The 19,207-nt window shown below is 46.4% G+C and overlaps 1 protein-coding gene across 42 annotated transcripts in view; it reads left to right on the top strand.

Annotated features, from left to right (window-relative positions):
- TCF7L2 (transcription factor 7 like 2) overlaps positions 1–19,207 on the top strand; it is a 331,284-nt gene that overhangs the window by 165,830 nt on the left and 146,247 nt on the right. For all 42 annotated transcript variants that reach the window (XR_014961054.1, XM_085603397.1, XM_085603368.1 and 39 more), the window contains one exon: positions 5,366–5,467. Coding sequence is in view for 41 of the 42 variants with exons in the window: in XM_085603397.1 (XP_085459523.1) it covers positions 5,366–5,467 (102 nt within the window). In the remaining variant the exon portion in view is untranslated. The remainder of the gene's footprint in view (positions 1–5,365; positions 5,468–19,207) is intronic.

Genomic DNA, 19,207 nt, shown 5'->3' with positions numbered 1-19,207 from the left:
GTATTTTGAGTGCATTGAATAAGGATTTATATAGGATTCACACTCCCCTAATGATTTGTGCTCGGCGTTCTAACCGTGGAGGGGTCTCAATGCAGTAAACAGCATCACATGGTTAAGGCCCGAACACGTTCTGTGCCGTTTTTGGGCGCGGGCGACTCACGTGTGCATTGCTGGTCGTTTAAAGGGGTTAGTACATTGTGCTGCCTGTGGAGTGCACGGGGGCTCGTCCATTGTGCCGAGTACTCGTAGACCGAGGAGGTCCTAATGTGATGTCCTGGGGGTCTTGCAGGAGGTTTACAAACAGAGGGGTCCGTCATCCACTGAGCAGCGGCTCCTGGAGGTCGCGCGGAGCCCGTCATAATTATGTGGCGCCTCTGATTGCCCCGCGCGCGCCGAGGTGATCAGGAGAGGCGGCTGCCAGGTACCTCCACGATGCGCGCGCCGCCATCTGGATGCAGTTAGGGCTCGTGGCAGTAGGGCCGGGCCTCATTTCCTCCCACCAGTAATGTTATATAGCCGCGCTGCCCTGACATAATTGAAAATTATGTGCACTGTCGAGCCAGTCGGTGCGCTGAAATGCAGGCTCGTAAAAATATGTGGTGCAGGTAGCCTGTGGAGAATAGACTGCACTTGGCAAGCAGGGAAACTTTTATGCAAAAGGGACTTGAAGCAAGCAAGTCCGACTTTCACGTGGGGTGTGGCGCAGGACGGTTCCTGGTCCCAGATTCCTTGCGTCAGGCCGGTCCTTTTTAAATGAGGCCAGCTGTTGTTCCGTGGTCATCCTTTTTAGACTCCCCTAGGCCCCTTGATAGAATCAATTATCTTTGCTGCAATCATTATTTCGTCCAGGATTTTACTGCCCTTCTGCAAATGTTTTGTGTACTTCTACTTGAGGCATGATGTAGGATCCTAAACTCTTTACTTTTTAAATTTCCGTCTGTCTAAAACTATTAATCAAGCGCTCCTGTGTGCCGAAAGTTACAATAGGACCGGGAATAGAACCAGGTGCACCGAGTTGCCACTTCAGTTTTCTTACAAAAAGTCATTTTTAAAATGTTGCCACATCCTCTCTCCCTGTACTCCCGTGTTGCTGGATCATCCTTTCACCGTTCACATGGTACTTTAATATCAGAAATGTAAATGAGGCATTGAGAAAGGGTGTTGCCTATCACGGAGTTTCTTAAACCGGTTTGTCGTTGCCGGATAAATCAATTAGAACCTATAACCATCGCAGTAGTGTTGAAATTCGTGTCATGGTGTGCCAAACTTGAGTTATTAAAGAAAAATTGAGCTATGTCAAAGAGAAGATTGTGAAGCCCATAATGGAAGCAGCGGGTTCCAGCAGCAGGGTGTTGGGATTAGAGGGGTGATGTCTATGGAAGGGGCTTGGTCTAACTGAGTAATTGTGCATTAATGGAAGGGGTGTGATGTAAAGGACTGTAATGCCCTAGATAGAGGACAGCAAATAAAGGGTTGTGGTGTTGATGACTTTTAGCAAAAGGGTTGATGGTCTTGAGTATTTATCGATGGAGGTGCTTTTGACGGGTTTTCTCATAGTCAACAGCTATTCTAGAGCGCTCGCCTAGAGAGACACCCACGGAGTGAGGTTTGAGTCCTGTTGAGTGTGATGGGGATCCCCTCTGAGTTTCTGCAGATGTTACCTTGGGACTAGTCTTCAGTCCAATGGTGATCTAAACGGTTCTGTTTTTGAGATCCATATCGAAACATAGGCAGTTCTGTTCTGCTTTAACATGTGGGTCAAAAGAGCTCCATAGTTTTTACCAGTGATTGATTGCTGGTGTTGCCTTTCCAAAGATCATTGCTGGATTAACCACAAAGTGGCTGACTGGAAATTCTGTGGCGAGGAGCTTTGTGGCGCCTACCTTTCTGATATCCAGGCTGTTGGTCCAGTGGGCCTGGTCTACGATGCTTAGACTTTGAAATAATAGCTTTCGCTCCTCCGTGAGCCAGTTATGGGCCTCTGTGACTAGGTAAGCACTGTCATGTTTCTGTAGGTTTAAACAGCAGCAGCCTGATTTTGAAATCTCCTGTGTCATCCTATAATCTTTACAGGGAGAGAAATGTAAATAACGTTTCAGTAATCGGAGCGTGCAGTTTCAATACCGACAGACCCACCGTTTCATTTGCAGTATGCAGTCTTGACAGGATCGCCAAAGCATTCACAGTTGCATGTTGTCGCCCGTGGCAAAGGTGCTGATTTGTGGTCTGAAGTAAAGGGTTGTGTTGAAGGTTGTTCTCAAGTTTAAGATTTTGTGGGAAGCAGCCAGAGCAATTTGAAGTTGGGGTTTGGGCTGAATAGGAGCTTAAGTTGAGTCTCCTCCAGTACTGGAAAAGCAATTTTTGTATCTGTGTATGCAAAAGCAGCTTTCTTGTATCCAGTTGTGGCTATAGTCTGATCACCTGGTGGTGTTTGCCCGCCCCTGTATACAGATCTCTAGGTGAATACGGATTTATTGTGTTACTGATACACTGTTGGAAGTGATCTATCAGTCTGTTTCTCTCTCGCTCTTTTTTTCCAAAGGTATTTAATTCAGTGGCAGAGAAAGACACGTTTTGACCACGTCTGTGATCTTGGTCACATGACCTCTCCCCGGGTTAAACCTTCCTTAAAGGTGCACAACATGTGCGTGAACAACACGGTTTAAGTAATAGACATAAAAAACATAAGGAAAATTAGATCTTCACAATATTACATGATCATTTACAGGATGCATTAGTCAAATTGCCACGGTAATTAACTTGTTTGAAACACATCGTATTTGTTCAAGTTTTACCCATGTTGTGGTGAAAACTGTTTGCACATTGGTTTGTGTGGCATTATCCTAATTGTAATGTGAGGGTGTGAACTGGTGATCCCGTATCCCACCCAATTTCCCCAGAGGGTGTGGAGTCTTCAACCCATGGGTAGTGTGGGGTTTGCAATCTGGGGGTGCAGGGTATAGTACCCTTCTGGAGCTGCTTCGTGTTGGCTCACAACGTAGCGGTGTCTACGGTTCCTGTTGTAGACAGTGGCTATACAGAAAATAGGAGGGAATAGCAGAGATTCTGGTATAGTACCAAAATAATGTATCGACTTGATAGGATGCAATTGCCCCGTTAGACTACCTGACATTTCCGCCCATCCTCGTGCACAAAACTCCGTACTGTCAAATGGAGAGGTCTATTGTAGGCAGCATGGTGATAACTATGGTGAATAGGAGAAGTGAGGATTGTGAGAAACATCCGTCCACTCCGGTGCACATAACTCTAACAAAGGTGAATCAATTTGTGTTGTGTTGTGTCTCTGCCTCGTGTGCCTGTGAAAACATATGGAACACAACAATCAAGAGCAGCAAGGTCCCAACTATCACAACAGATACCCATCACATCATGTACATTACTGCAGACATAATGTCAACAAGGCAAAGTGAGTCTTTGGTACGCATCCTGTAATTACAACACTCTTATGTGCAAGTTAAAAACAGGAAAGTGTAAAAAGGAAAGAGGTGGGGCGCGAGTGTTCTGCCATGTAGTGCTGATATGTTGATTAAGCTGATCTATAGATGGGAATATATCTCCTCATCCAAATTAAGCCCATCTGGGAATTTGGTACTGGCCTATAGGATGAAACGAGATTCCAACCTACATAAGGCCGCCTGTTAGTTGCCCCATCTGGGGTTGAGGCTTACTGAGTCCAGACCGAAAATCTGGCATGTGTCCAGTCTCCCTCATGTTTATCGTAAAAGTGTCTAGCTGTGCTGTGTGTGTGTATGTATGTGTATATATTATATATATATATATATATATATTACACAGTGTAGTTATACGTGAGTCTGAGTTTCCATAGGAGGAGCATTTTTTGATTATGCTAATAAATTTGACACAGCTTGATGAATATTCACAAACACCCCCTCACACCCCCCAAAAAAGTTAATCCACCTCAGCTACTTACTAGAAATTTGGGGTGATCTGCCAAGCTGGGATTGAGAGAAAAAGGGAGGGGGGTGGGGGTCCCAGAATACCTTTTCCCTTTTAATTTCCAAAGGGAAAATTGAACAGCGATACAAATAAAATGCCTGTACAAAATTACACTGAATTTGGCACAAAGCTAAATATATACCCAGAAAGTTTTTCTGGAAATATTTTTAGCTGCTTTAGAGAAAGTGAGGTTTTAAAAATTGTAATATTGTTTGCAGCAGGAGTCCTGCCGGAAAAAACAACAAAAAAGGCAGTCTGATTGGCTGGTGGGACCGAGCAATACAATTGGTGACCACAGTATGAAGGAAAATGTAGCCGCCAGCTCCATTACAAAACTCCGGGGTCAGTCCCAGAGTCATGGAAAATAAAAAAGTATATAAGAGGGCAGGTTACGGATACACTGGCCCCCTAACCCTTTTAGGGAGGAGCCCCAGGGGTACCCTCCCTGAGCACAAAATAAAAAAATATAAATATTTGGGTCATCGTGGAGCCAGCCAGGCTCTCTTTGTGATCCCTCAAGGCTCCTGAGAATGTGGGGTGTGGGTCAGTGGATGGTTGCCCTCTCAGGGGGTTGGTCACTGCAGGGAGTAGGCGTGAGGCTAGGCCCTGCGGCTAACGCCACGCTGCCACATCCAAAGACCATGTGCGACGGGGGGTAAGCCGCCTACATGGGATTGGCCCTTGATGCATTCTGCTACTCTCATGTTTATCTATTAAACTAATTTTTATTTCTGCAAAATGGTCTGCAGTGGCGGTAAAGGGACATCTTTGGTGTTACATTGAAAAAAATGAAATTAAAACATTTACTGGCCCGAAGACTAAACTGGTGGCAGGAAGTGAGTGACTGTCGCTTTTGTTACAGAAATGATCGAACGTTCATTTGAGACCCGACCAATTTCCAAATAGCTCTTGCATTGATTCTGGAAACAAAACCCTTTGATAAAGAAGCTCTCAAACAAAATTGCCATGTTCAGAGTGAACATTAAAGAGATACAAAACAAAAGATGAAATACAGAGATACAAAAACCTATACATAAACGGAAAATAAAAACGTTTTGTCTGTCTTGGCATCCTCTTGCATCAGACATGCTACAGTTGTGATGAAGAACACAGGCGTTGTGCTCTATCCATTCAAATGTGTATTCAAAACTTTACACCCTTCTAAGCTGTTTTGATTATTATTAGTGTGTTGTTCCCCGAACTAAACCTTGCATTGTTGTTTTGTGTGAATTTTTTTTTATTGGCTCTTTCCAATGAACATTGTGCTTTTCTCCCGCTCCATACATAACTTGCTGTGTATTCGCTCACTCTATTTACAGTTTCTTTTCATTTTTCCTTTCCTGGAACTCATTTTGTTTCCTTTCTCTCATTTGTCTCCTCCATCCAGTATCTGCAGATGAAGTGGCCGCTACTCGATGTTCAAGCAGGGAGCCTACAAAGCCGACAAGCACTCAAGGACGCGAGGTCTCCCTCTCCGGCACACATTGTAGTAAGTACATCTCGGAAAGAAATGCTGTTTCCTGTTTGATGGCCAAGGCCTCGTCATCGCTGCCTACCACGTCACCTTTTGCGCGTCAATTCATTTGTCATGGATTTTGCTGCTGTGGTATGCTACCTAATTGTTGGATTGACAGTAATCTGTCCCGATTGGTCAGAAAGAGCATGTGCAGCTGCATTGGATAGCCATATGGTGCTCAAACGTCAATAGGTTTAATTCTTCGTATGTGTGTGTGTGTGTTTCAGCCTTTGTTGGAACGGCAGTAACATCATATCTTTATTCCAACCATGGCTTTGTGAACTTAAAAGTTGGGATGGCCCTTTGCCCATCAACGACGTGGCAAGGACATATCTTAAGGCCCAATAACCAAAAAAGATATGCCCGCCCACAATATTTAACTAAAACTGTATACACATTTTCAGTGCATAATTATAATCAGCACTTGTATATGTGGACCTGCCCGTGATTATGCACAATCCCATGGGAATCCTGTTCCTAATTTATTGGCTCCAATATTTGCTTAGAAGAATATATCAAGGGAAGCTTTTCATGTTTAAAGAGTGCATATGCTGCTGACGACACAGATGAGATCCAAATATCGCAGCACCAGGAAAGGCTGGGTGCAGTGAGAATAACTTGCTGGGCTTTGCCAATGCCTGAAATCCCAATAATGGACTAACCATTGGCGGTCAAACTGTAAAATGGGACAAGATATGTCCGAGCAGTGGCCACTTAGTGTTCAGAATGCTTTGGGGGCCATTTTATGTAATAGGAGAGATTCTCTTGCTGGAAAAGCTACACTTCGTACTGTTGAATTTTGGGATTTATAAATATGAGAGTTTTGGTTGTTAAAAAATACGATGTTTGTAAATAGACCAAAATTGAGGCAAGTGTTTATTGAAAGGAAGTGTCTTTCATCTTCTAATTTAAAAAAAGAGATGTCTTGCCTTCAAATAGAGTACACTGACCTCCGTATGTAGGAGAATAGACCACTGAGCCGCAATTCTCGAACGGTAACAGCCTACATTGCAGGCTGTTGCAAAAAACCTGCAGGTGCCCATTTGCGTACACAACCGTAATACACAATGTAGGTAAGGTTGTATCCGGGATATACTCTAAACATTTTGTTCATTATTACGAAAATTTGTAAGCATGGTACCTGGAATAAGAGGGTGCTTTTGTACTCAAAGTGCATTTGCAGCGTCTAAGGCTGAAAGGAGGCGCACTCTTTACAAAAGTTGCTTTAAATAGGAATATGATTTCTCCGTTTTTTAAACCATGGGCTAAATTTGGTTGGCAAAGCACAAGAAGGCCAGAACATAGTGTCGGACACTGACTTTTTTTGTCCTAGTTAAGAGACTTTACTGGTGCTCTATTTGTATTTCACTGGTAAGCAACAGAACGAATATTCAGACCTTATTTTACCCACACGGACAACAGAATGACATGTTTTAAAGGTAAAAAAATACTTTTTTCATTTTTGGGGGTAAATCAACATATGTTTGTAGTATAATAGACGATGTTGCCTTATTGGCGCAGAGGACGGAAGCTGCCTCTGCTTACCTAGATGTACATTTTAAAAGTAGGGAAGCCCTCAAAGGTAACCTCTTGCCCTTTTTGTGACCTCTCAACAATGCATCAGTGTCTCTGTACAAGATGCACCATAATCCGGGGAATCTATTTTGATGACGTAGAAAAGGTTACAAATACAAAATACAGTGGAAAGAAGGATTTACTGTCTACCGTTAATGCTTCTCTAATAATACAGGATTTGCATAATGGCAGCGTGTGCCATGGTCTGTAATTCCTCTGCCTGCGTAAATTGCATGTTATGCGTTTTGTCTAACCAGTGGAGACTACCTTAAAGTATGCATACCAAAGTACTTGGACATGCTTAAGAGCTTGCGTTTGAATTTAGTGAGCGCAGTAGAGCTGGGTGTGTGTTAAACGTGATCACCTGTATTTTGTATAAACTGTAGGACTCCATTGACCACATCAGTAGGCCTTGGTGCAGCCCATGAATGCAATCTCAGAGCTAGTGTTAGGATGTATGAACCAGTGCGTACCCCTTTCAAAAGTGAGCAAAGTTCATAGACTACCATCCAAAGAGTCCATGTAAGGCATGGTCGGTTTGCGTGACACAGGGCACAGACCTTACGTTTCCATTGATAATATGTATATACTTTACAGGTCACATGTCTGTCCATAGATTTGAATGTAGTTTATTTCCTCTATCCGTCCTGCATGTAGCTTGAAGTTATCAAGTGGACTGAGTAGGCGAAAGTGTTTCCCATTGTAGGTGATCCATGTATCTCTTCTAAAGTGTGTAAAGGAGATGGACCGTGTACTGCTATCCAGTGTGTGCACACAGCACAGAGTGCAGCCTCTTGTGTCTATAGAGTTCATATAGGGTGCAATCTCAGTGTGTCTGCTTTTGCAATTGATTTGGCTGGTGTTGTATGAAAGCAAGCATTATTCATCACATCCATGCTTGTTTTCCAGTTTTAAAAATGATGCCTGCAGTTAATTCTCCTATCATCTGTGTTTGCCAGTGGCAGCTTTTTTCAAGGGCAATGCATTCTGGTGTTCCATCTTTGTGAGTGTGTTCACAAGTTTTGGTACCCCCTTTACAGTTTGCTCGGTGAGCGGATTCTTTTGACCCAGTTATTAAAAAATCACACCCCGTCCTGCAGGTGCTGTGTGGGGCTGGTTGTCCATATCTGCAATAAAATGTGCCAATTGTGTCATGAAGGCCTTCTCCTTGTGAACCGAAGTGTCACAACTCTGATTTGCAAACTGCCTTCATTAAACTTTCCTGAAGTGCCTGTTTTGTTGTTATGGATTTAAATAACCTGAATAGTTTTGTGTAATGCTGATAAGTTCCACGCTGGCCAAGACTGACCATGACATGGTGAGAAGGAAGTTTCAATCTCATTGTGTACCAACACTGTGTGATACCTAGAAGCACCCAGAAATCTACCACAAACAATCGTTGTTAGGTCTTACTTACAGACAAATGTAGCTGTCTGTTGATGAAAGACTTTCTGACCGAGTCTTCTGGCTGCAGATTCCTCACCTGTTTTTTTCTTTCTGCGCCTCCAGACACGATATCACAGAGATATTTTTCTTGTTTTTTTTTTTCTTCTAAATTTCTACTGTGTGCAAGGGATGTCACCCCCTAAAACACCAGTTATCAAGCCCAGTAGGGACTATTTCAAAGAGATTACTGTGACGGATCCCAATCAGGTGTGCCGGTGGGGCCTGGGGTCAAGCCACGACTTTCTTTGGAGATTGAGCGTCGGTAAACCCAAAGACCATCAGGGGAAATCAAGGTGAAGCACTACATTGGCAAGCATCAGAGAACTCCACGACGGGACTATTCCAAGTCCCGCTCCTCATTCTCAGTCCCGTTTCTGTTTCTGAGGTCGTTGGAGCTACTCGAGAGGTCAATTTTCTCCACATTCCCGAGTCCTCCGGTAAGTGTAGTAAACACCAGAAGTCAAAGTGGAATTCTGCTCCCTCGTGCCACTCGCATTCGTCTGAACAGGTGTCTGGTTCGACCCAAACTTCTTGATCCCGCTCCCAAAGTTGGCTGACTTTAAAGCAGATTCCGCAGCTGGTCCCGGCGCAACCAGAGCTTCTGGGGCTTTCAGCCATGCTGCGCCAGATCAAATAGTTCCGCACAGCCTTGCTACGGCTCTTTGAATCCCTAATGACTCCTCCTGCTGCACCTTTGGGCCCCAAGGAGCCAAGAGTCCCTCAATCTTAGAAAGCACTGGTGGGTTCACCCTCTACAGAAGCTGGACCCTCCACACTTACCTTCCTCCAGCTCTTATTCCTACCACACTGCCGGTGCCACAACCCTTGCTGACTCCGACTTTGCCACCTGAAGAAGCAGTCCCTCGGCTGTTGCCACTCCCGAATTTGCCTGAAATCCCCCTTCCCCTGCTTGACTTCTAGTAGGCTAGACAACATTTTCTCCATTTCCTTTTTGTGACTGACTTGGTTAATGATTGTCACCCGGGGAAATGAGTTCGCTCAGTACTACCAAGATGACAATTTGTAAGAGGATTTGCAGGATGCTAGTGGCCTTATTACCTCCGAAGAGGCTGCTCAGTTTTTCTCCCCTCGGACTGCCCATGGAAGAGTCTGCTTCCTACGCAATGTTAATGCAAAGGACGGCTGAAGTCCGTAACTTCCAGCCCCCCACCTTGGAGGTTAAAACACATGTTTTAATGGAGGTCTTCTAACTGATACAAACGTCTTCTGAGCACTTCCTTCCCTTTACGAGCCACTGACGGATACCTTATTGGGGGCATATGCCTAACCTTTCCCTGCACCCCATTCAATAGACATATTGCTAGGCTTTATCACCCTGCTCTAGGCGACCAGGGCTTCCATTTGCAGCACCCTCCACCAGAAAGCCATGTGGTTCAAGCTTCCACCGGCCGCTCTAACCCACTCCCCCTGACAGGAAATCAAAGTGAATGGAAACGTTTGGCAAATATGTATTTTCTTCTACCAACTTGGCCCTCTGATCTGTTTATGCCAGTTATTTGTTGGGACGATACTCCCAACCATTCAGATGCATTGGAACAAGTCCACCCTGGTGTGCCTGAAGAGCTTCAGCCTGTACTTTCTCAAGCTATCCAAAATGGTTGTGATGCTGCCAAGTTCCTGATTCATTGTGGCTTGGACTTCACTGATTCCATTTGGCTGGGCCATAAGCACCGCAATTGCACTTCGTCACCATGTGTGACTGATTGACTGAGATTTCCGGTAATGTCTAGCTCTCCTTGATGGACATAGTCTTTGATCGGACTCGTCTGTTTAAGAAAAAAATCTGATTCTGCTCTGTAGCACTTTAAGGCGAGCAGGGCTACTGCTCACTCTATTGGTCTTTCCGCCCCGCCTCACCAACCGCAACAGTCTCACCGCTCCTTTTGCGACTTTCACTGAGGTGTCCCGTCCTGCCAACCCATCCAGCCCCCACAAGGAACCCAGCAGTTTTGAGGTAGAGGCCATGGTGCACACCAAACCCGGTGGCCCAGTCCAGCGCATCACCAAGCCTACTGCCTCCTATTGCAGAGGCACCTGCCAATCCCCTGAAGTGTGCCCTTGCAAGAACCCAGTCACCCGGAGGGAGGCAGAATCCACTGATTATTACTGGGATGGCAAGCAGTCGCGTTGGACAGTGGGATCCTACAGATTGTTTGCAAAGGATATACCTTGTCCTTTCTCTCTTCTCCGCTGCATCTTCCTTGGTCCCCACAGTGACTGACAGAGGACCATCAGTCCATTTTGCTTCAGGAAGTGAAAGCCCATTTGGCCCAAAGGGCTATTGAGAGTTTGCCGGTGCCAGAAGTAGGGCATGTTTGTTATTCTAGCTATGTCCTGTTGCCCCTGTTCTAGATCTGTCCCTCACAACGCCGTCCGCCACAGAAAGAAATGCAAAATGCTCACCATGGTCTAGGTCCTGTTTGACTTCCACCCTGGAGACTGGATGGTGACGTTCGCCCTGTAGGAAGCCTATTTCCATATTCCCATCCTGCCTGCGCTACCTGTGTTTCGTGGTGAGAGAGGAACATTTTCAGTTCACTGGGCTCCACTTTGATTTCACTAGCACCTCTCTGGTGTTCACAAAAGTGATGGTGGTGGTGGGAGCACACCTCGGAGGTCAAAGGTGCCAGCCTTCCCCCACCTCGACAACTGGCTGTTGAAGGCAGGCTCGCCCCAGGCAGTTGTTAACCACCCCCTAACTATGGAAAACCTCCTGTCATCTTTTAGGTTCACTATCAACGTGCAGAAGTCAAACCTGACTCCTTCTCAGATACTCCCCTTCATCGAAGCCACTCTGGACATGGTTCAGTTTCATGCCTTTCACGAGGGAAAGAGAGTCCAGGTCATTCAGGCTATGATACCGATCTTTCAGCCTTTGTCCTGGATTTCAGTGAGGTCAACTCAGAGGCTGCTGGGACTGATGGCCTCCTGCATCCTTGCTGATCGAGCATATCTGGTGGCATATGCAGGCTCTGCAGTGGGATTTGATGTCCCAGTGGCCCAACATCAAGGGGACCTCCCCGACCACGTTCATATCTCGGAGAAGACTGCAATCGATCTGCAGTGGTGGGTACTGAACCGTGATTGTGTTAGTGGCAGACTACTTTCCCTACCCCACCCACAGCTGACAGTGGTGACTACATTGCTACTGGGTTGGGGCGGCCACCTGGGAGAGTGGGAGATCGGAGGCCTCCAGTGAAGTCCCAGCTCATCATCGACCTTCTAGTCCTGATGGCCATCCACTTGGGGTTGAAAGCCGCTCTTCCATCCATCAATGGGAGGCTGCTACAGGTGCTCACGAGAACACCACTGCTAAAATTGTTCAGCATCAACAGCAAGCATTATCAAGGCCAAAACTTTGGGAAAGGCATGGGCAATTGGCTTCGCCAATGCTTGTTGGTAGACGTTGTGGGGCTGTTATTGTGCTGGGTGCTTCCAGAGCTCTTCATGTTAATGTGAAAGAGTCGGCCTTCGTGCGTTGTAATAGTGGTGATGAAGGGCCCTTCTTACCATTGGTTGGTGGTGAAGACAGCTTGTGGTAGTTGGTGAGGTAAGCTAGTGTTAACACACCCACAATATCTGTGCTTACGTACACATTACAAATTCACACCACAGCAGGGAAACCCAGCCCTTTTTTCCTTTTTGAAATAAAGAGCGCCAATATAACTTTTATCATCACAAAGCTTAGATATCAAAGTGGGCATTAGTGGTAGCATAAAAACAATTAAAAGCAGGACGCTGTCTTCTATTCCTTATTGTTTTTACTTTTAAATAAATAACATTGTAATAGCAGATCTCTCAACCAGAACAACAAGGTGTCTTTTGGGATATTTGGAATTTATTTCATAAGCATTGTCATGTGATGGCAATGTTTTCTTTGTTGGCTGGTTTTAAGTTTGTTTCTGTGTGGTTGCTTGTACAAACACTGAGATTCGTAAAAACATTTATTTGTAACAACATTGGACTGTAAATAGGATTTCAGACCGTGACTATATGTAAAGGCCACGTGCAGTCACTTGTCCTTCAGCATTATAGGACTGTAAATATTACACCCTACAAATTGATAGTGAGTTCATTGGTCTTGGAAGGGGGTCTTGAGGGGATGGAATGGATTCATACCTTTCAGCTCTTAGGGACAGCAATCGGTGTGTCATCCGCATTAATGTACCGCACTGTCGGACAGGAGAGCCGCTTAAACCGTACACTGAACGCGGCGGGGCAGTTCTCAGCTGCGCTGTGAGAAGGGGCTCTGATGACACAGGGCAGGGGTCTGATTTTGCACCCCCACCCTCGGATGACTCGCATTGCCACTGCGGCCATATTGGACAGCATGGCTGCACTCTGCCCCCAGTTACCGCCCTTTTTTCACAGTCTCATAAGGTTACACCACAGATGCACAAACTAAATGTACGTGCAACATTGGCGTTCTTTAATCCATATGAAATCTAGGCTGCAGTCCGGTATGGATTGGCGAGGGCTGATGAGATCTCCAATGCCATTTCCAGAGCTCCGATCAGGCACGAATCGAACCATCTTAATGCCATTCAAGGGAGCATAATTGGATTGTGGGTCTCTCTGAAGTCTGTGGCTGTGCCAGGGAGCACCGGGTTTCGCCGTCCTCTGCACAGGCTGTAAAAATAGCCCTTCCTCTGCCTGCCTCGCGAGGCAGTTTTCTGCCCGAGAGCAGTGTCCTGCTCCTGTGCTCTTTTGGCCAGCACTGTGCGCAGGAGGGCGTCGCTTTGACCCTTAGCATTTAGCACGACCCTGCTCCGCACATGTCCTGCTTTTCAGGGAGGGTTGTCTGAACACAGAGGGAGGCGAGTGTTCATGTGGTCCAGGGCAGGCTTGGTGAGCAGCCCCTCGCAGAAAGCAAGGAAGTTAGTACACGCGATCCTGCGTGTAAATATTGCATTGAATTACCTTTCGGGTCTGACTGTGTTTCCATGTTGGGAAGGGCTATCAGTTGAGCCATTCTATGCCCCTCTGGCGATGCAACATTGTAGCCCCACGTCTACGGTTGGGAAATGGGAAGGTTTTTGATTTCCAAAATCCCTGTCATTTTACCAATTAAAATAAGGGGGGGCCTTGTTTTTCCAGAGTTCTGGTAATGTCCTGAGGGCAATAGAGAGGTAAGTCGCCCTGGCCAGTGCAAGGTATGAAAAAACACAATAATACTCCCAGGGCTGCCACAAACACATATTTAGCATGTGTAAGTCAGCACCCTGCAGTTGATAAGCATGTAAAAGGCCTTCATTGAGTAGTGAATGATCTGGGATATCCAGTGGATGGATCACCTGCCCCCAGTCTGACATGGCATCTGCATACCCAGTGCAAGTGCTACGCTCCCTCCGGCACAGAGGAGATGTCCCCAGGGAATGCAAGGTGTTAAAGTGTCACAGGAGCCGAATTCAGTGGCTGCCTGTTGTGTTGTGCCTCGAGGAACCTGCGCTCTGTTTATGCAGTCTGCCATGTCTCGTATGTGTGGTTGGCGTGGAATCCAAATGGAGTGGTCCATTGCACTCTATGCCCTCCCCTATAACAGATCCCAGTGCATGGTCTAATTCGGGGGCTGTGGACCGTACTCTTGTTGTCTGTATACAAGGAGGGTTGGTGGACTCCGGTAATCTGTGTCCTAGTTCTTTGCACCTATCACATCTCATGGTCCTATATTTCCCCGTTAGTAGCCAGACACATTTCTTATGCGTACTAATGGCTGTTTTGACCATAGCTGCATGAGCATGTTACTGTGCTCTTAAAGGGTCTCCTCAAAGGCATCTCTGTACAGTCCCAATATCACGTGCCGCGGTCGGGAAATGCTTGGTGCCAAGCTCTTTCTCTATCCATGTCTCCCACCCTCTGGTGTGCCTCTCACGCTCGGTCTCCCTCTTGCACCACTCTCTCACAGCGCTGCCCTAGGGTTCCTATGTGTACTTTGCTTGTCTCCACTGGGATCCCTTGTCCTCTTGCATTGTCTTCTCCTTTCATCTATTTCTCTTGATCTCCTGCTCTGATAAAATCAACCTTATTTACCTCCTTCATCTTTGTTTCCCTCCTTGAATTCTCCACTCGATCTCCGGTCTCCCTCTCTGTCTCCCACTAATCTCACACCTTTCTCGTTCCACCTTCTTCGCAGCCTTTTGTCCCTCCTAACAGCCTTCCTCAGTGTCCTCCTATGGATATTTTGGGTCCCAAGTCAAGACAGAATGTTGGACCCCCTTTTGAGAACAACCTTAAAGTTTTTTTACACTTTTTCAACCAATTCAAGCCCGCATGATGCCCAACAATAGTGAATTAACTTTTCAGAAATGGCGTCTCTAAAACTGCTGGAATATGTCTTGCTCATTGTCCTGAAAATTGTAAGGGTGACACTAGATGGAGGAAGATATTGAGAGGTAAAGGTAGGCAATGAGCGAAAGAGTGGTTGAGGGAAAGAAACAGACAAAGTTGTCTCAAGGGGCTCCTTGGAAAGTGGGGACCCTGGGCAGTTTAACACTTTGTCCAGCCTTAAAACGTCTTTCTTTTTCTGTCCCTCTTGATCCCCATTTTTCCCTGAGTTTCTCTTGCTCTGCCCTGTCTCACTCTCCCTTAGCCCCCGCCCCCACCAACCATGCACATTCTCTCTCATCTTCCCTTGCACACAAAACTTGCTCACTTTACCTCTAATGTAGAGCAATACAGATGTACTTTCCTCTCCTTACTCTTCCTTTGAGTCTGTATTTTTTTCTCTTCTAGCATGAAGGCTCAGGCAAAATTGTCGGTTTGTTATTTGCACTACAAAAGCATCCTTTAAGAACCCTATGTTTGTACTCGGCAAAAAACATGCTCTACCAAAACGGTAGTGTTTTGATGGAGAGTGTGTGTGTACATGTATGTATATGTGTGTGTATGTATGTGTGTATATATATAACATTTATATATGTGTGTATTTATTCAAACCGCCAAAGCTTCAAAAAGTCCTAAGACTTCTTCTGCAGGGCCCACTTTGAAGTAAATGTAAATTTTATCCTGGGGGTTTTCCAGTACTTCCGCACTCGTTGGTGCTCTGCAATGAACACGTCTGTGGAGACTGAATTCAGGAGTCGTTTCACTATCCAAGGAAAAAGAGCTGTTGTGATTTTACTGGTGGTGGAGTGGATGTGGGCAGTGTTCTTGTTGCAGAGGGTGGTCAGTGGTGGGTGCAGTGTTTTAATTGTCCCAAGTAACCTGTAGCTTCTATTTTTGGAGCACGTGGCAAAAAAAACTTTTGGAGGCCTTCGAAGTGCAGCGTTGAACGTGTGCATCTTATGGATACGTATATTAACGCACGCGAAACGGATTTAGGTGGGTTAGTCGATGCATATATTTCCCTATCATGTCACCTCCATCGGCTCACTGTATTGTTCACATTTTTGCCCAGAATGCATTTGTCGCGCCTCTACCCCCTCGTCACTTCCTCGTGGCGCTCCCAGGTTCCCGTATGCGCGTGCCAGCGCGGCCTATCAGCTGTAGCTCGTCGGCAGACACCTGACGGGAGTTTTTTGTACGTGGAGCAGCAGGATGGCAGCGCTCCCGCTTTTCAACAGAGCTTCCTTTCACAGCGCCATATGCCAGGCATTCCATCCCCGTCACACAAGGCCTGAGCTGTCTGAAGCATTCCCCGAGACCAGGAAGTGAGTGCACACGCTTATTACAGTTAATGCACCGTGCAAGATACCAATGAACAGACGTGAGCGTGCTCGTGGGAGTGTCCCTGCAGCTGTATGTATGAGCTGTGCCCGCGAGGACATATTAATACAAGATATGGAACTTGGGCTTTACCGTTTATTGCTCGTGTTCATTCTGGGACACAAACATGAGCGAAGTCCTTTTTTATTCTATTTAAAGTAGCCCGCGCTTGTATGTTTACAATGTTTCTATGCATATCTATTTTGCAAGTTGTGCAAGATAAATATATATATGTGCGCATTTTGCAATGGGTGCCATATTGCAGAATTGTTAAGCACTTTGTATCCCAGCCTTTCTGTCACTTCCAGGTGCAAAAGTAATACCCGTATAATTGGTAGCCTAGAAGCTGTTCAACGTTCAGTGACCGTTTTTGGGAAAAATGTGTAATGTATGCCACCTGGACAGCTGTGGCGTAGGTCCCATAGGCGCTGGGGAAAGGGTGCAGGTGACAGCGGGCCATAGTAAAAGGGCGGTGGGAAGCCGACAGTGAAAGGGAAACCGGGACAGGAGAGCAATTGTTGCATTTTTTTAAAAGCTATACAAAGACACTTGCTCCTTCCCCGCGGGCCCAGTCTCGCCTGCGACATGGCCGGTTAACACAGAAAACTGACATGCTGAGAACTGGGGCAGACACAAAAAATAGTGTCAGTCCCGGGCAGTGCGGCTGGACTGGACAATGCCCCGATTGTTTCCTTCGCTTGCAGGACCCGCAGGGCACCGGGAGAGGTTAACCGTTTGGAGGCCGCACTGGGCCTCGTAGGCATTGTCATTCCGAAGTAGGCTGCAAGTACGAGGAAGAAGCGCCCTAACCTGAAAGGAACGCCTCTCGGCGCTGTAAAAAGTGTCCGATTCCCGGTCGAAGGCTCTTTGTTGGCAGGCTCATTCCCTCGTATTTCAGTGGCTGGACAGGAGCTTGGGGTGCCTAAGAGGGCTTAGGAGCTGGAGGCACCGTATCGTACTGCAAGTGAACCTTAGTGTCACATCTGTCATCTCATCTTCTGTATAATTGGTCTTGGGCTGCCACCTGCTGCTCCGCGTAGAGAGAGAGAGAGGGAGAGACACAGACACACTCTCTTCTCTGTCTCTTCCTCCCACCCATAGCACATACCATACTCCCCCCTTTTCTTTGAAGGACCTGGGGGGCGGCAGACTGGGTTGACTGTGCTTTGCTGACTCCCCTTAGGACTGGCCTCTCTTTGCTATTCTAAAGTCTAAATGTCTAGTTGCAGGCTCTCGGAGCACATGAAGTCCTGAATGACATGTATATGCTTAAACAGCTCCCCCTTCTCTCCCTCCGTAAAGCCACCTGTCCTCTGTCGCCCCACCTTCACCACTACGCTCTGTTGTATCTCAGCCTTCTTTCTGCTCTTACCTTTTTTCCTCCAGTGTCTCAGCGGTCCCTTCACTCTCTCCCAGTGTCCAGTTGGAAGAGCCCACTCTGGAACATCTCACACCACAATTCCTGACAGAAACTTTTCTCCCGTTTGAGCTGCAAGCAACCTCGCTCCATGAGTGAATGAGTCAACGGGTTTCAGCGCTGCTTTTGCAATGACCCGCACCTCAGCCAAGAAAGTACTTAACCAGAAGTTTGTTGGCTGGAGTGCATGTGTTCGGGCAGCGGCATGCTAGTCTGTTGTATGACACACTTTGCGGGTTAGCCTGATATTCACCTAGTTACTCATCATATATAATATATTTTGCAGAGGGTGCTATGCATCCCATGAGCATATATTACCCTGGACTTTGACTCAAGGTGCTGCTGATATTGTAGCAGAACTCTGCCCTTGCTGTGCATGGTAGTGACTGAGGTCTGACTCGACCAATTGTATTGGCCGATTCAGGTAGCTGGATCCTTCCATCTACTTCAGTTGTTAACCACCATGGTTGGAGCCTACTATGTTATGTTATTGGAGCTTATATAGCGCACGGTTACCCTGAGGTGTCCTGGCGCTGCACATGCCTGCTGGAGGTCTATAAAGAGAAAATTACTGAGTGAAGAGCCATGTTTTCAGCCCCCTTCTGAATGAGAGGAGATCTGGAGAGTTCCCCAAGTAGAGTGGAATCTCGTTCCAAGCTGTGGAGGTGCAAGTGATGAAGCTTCTGCCGCTCCAACTGGCCTTTTTGATCGGAGGAGTTACAGCTACTTTGGCTCCTGTGAACCGAAGATTTCTAATAAGCACATACCACTTAAATTTCTGCCTCCGATGATTGGGGCCAATTCCATTGAGGACTTTGAAGGTCAAACAAAGGGCCTTAAAACGTACTCTTAGCCTCACGGGGAGCCAATGAAGTTGAGCCAGTTCTTTCTTTACAGAGACACATTTGGGAGTGCCTGTGACTAATCTTGCTGCAGCATTTTGAGCGTTTTGCAGTCTATTGATGTGCGTTTTTTGAGTATTTAGCAGCAGACTGTTACAGTAGTCGATCCATGCCATGATAAGGGCTGTGATCACTATCCTGAGACTGCTCTCGGGGAGAAAGATCTTGATTTTCCTTATTTTCCTGAGGATTCGGAAGCAGGCCGAGACCACCATGCTTACGTGGTCGCCATACAAGAGTTTATTGTCCATAACCACCTCCAGGTTTTTTGCTTTCCTGGTGGGCGATGGGCAAGTGCCCAACTCGTCTGGCCACCACTCTGGCGTCCAGATATTGGGGACTATGTTGAATGGCAGCAGGAGGCAGGGGCTCTTAGAAATTAATCAGGCACATAGCTTCTAAACTCCAAATGTGTTTTAGTTAAAATATTAAACCGGTCCATCATTATCTCCTGCACTGTGGGTATTCCAACACATCCAGCTCTTACTTGCCAAGCAGTTTATAACTCAACAGTATGCTCTAGAGATGGAAACTGATGAAGAGAAGCAGTGGGTGGTCCACAATGACTCTTCTTCTAGGATTGATGACAGTGTTATGTTTTGTCATTTCTATGGCACGCAGTCTGCTGTTATGGCCTTGCTTCACTGC

The sequence above is a fragment of the Triturus cristatus genome, chromosome 1_2 (genome assembly GCF_964204655.1).
Source record: "Triturus cristatus chromosome 1_2, aTriCri1.1, whole genome shotgun sequence".
NCBI classification, from domain to species: Eukaryota; Metazoa; Chordata; class Amphibia; order Caudata; family Salamandridae; genus Triturus; species Triturus cristatus.
The sequence above is the reverse complement of the archived record's forward strand: the minus strand, read 5'-3'. Positions and strand labels throughout refer to the sequence as shown.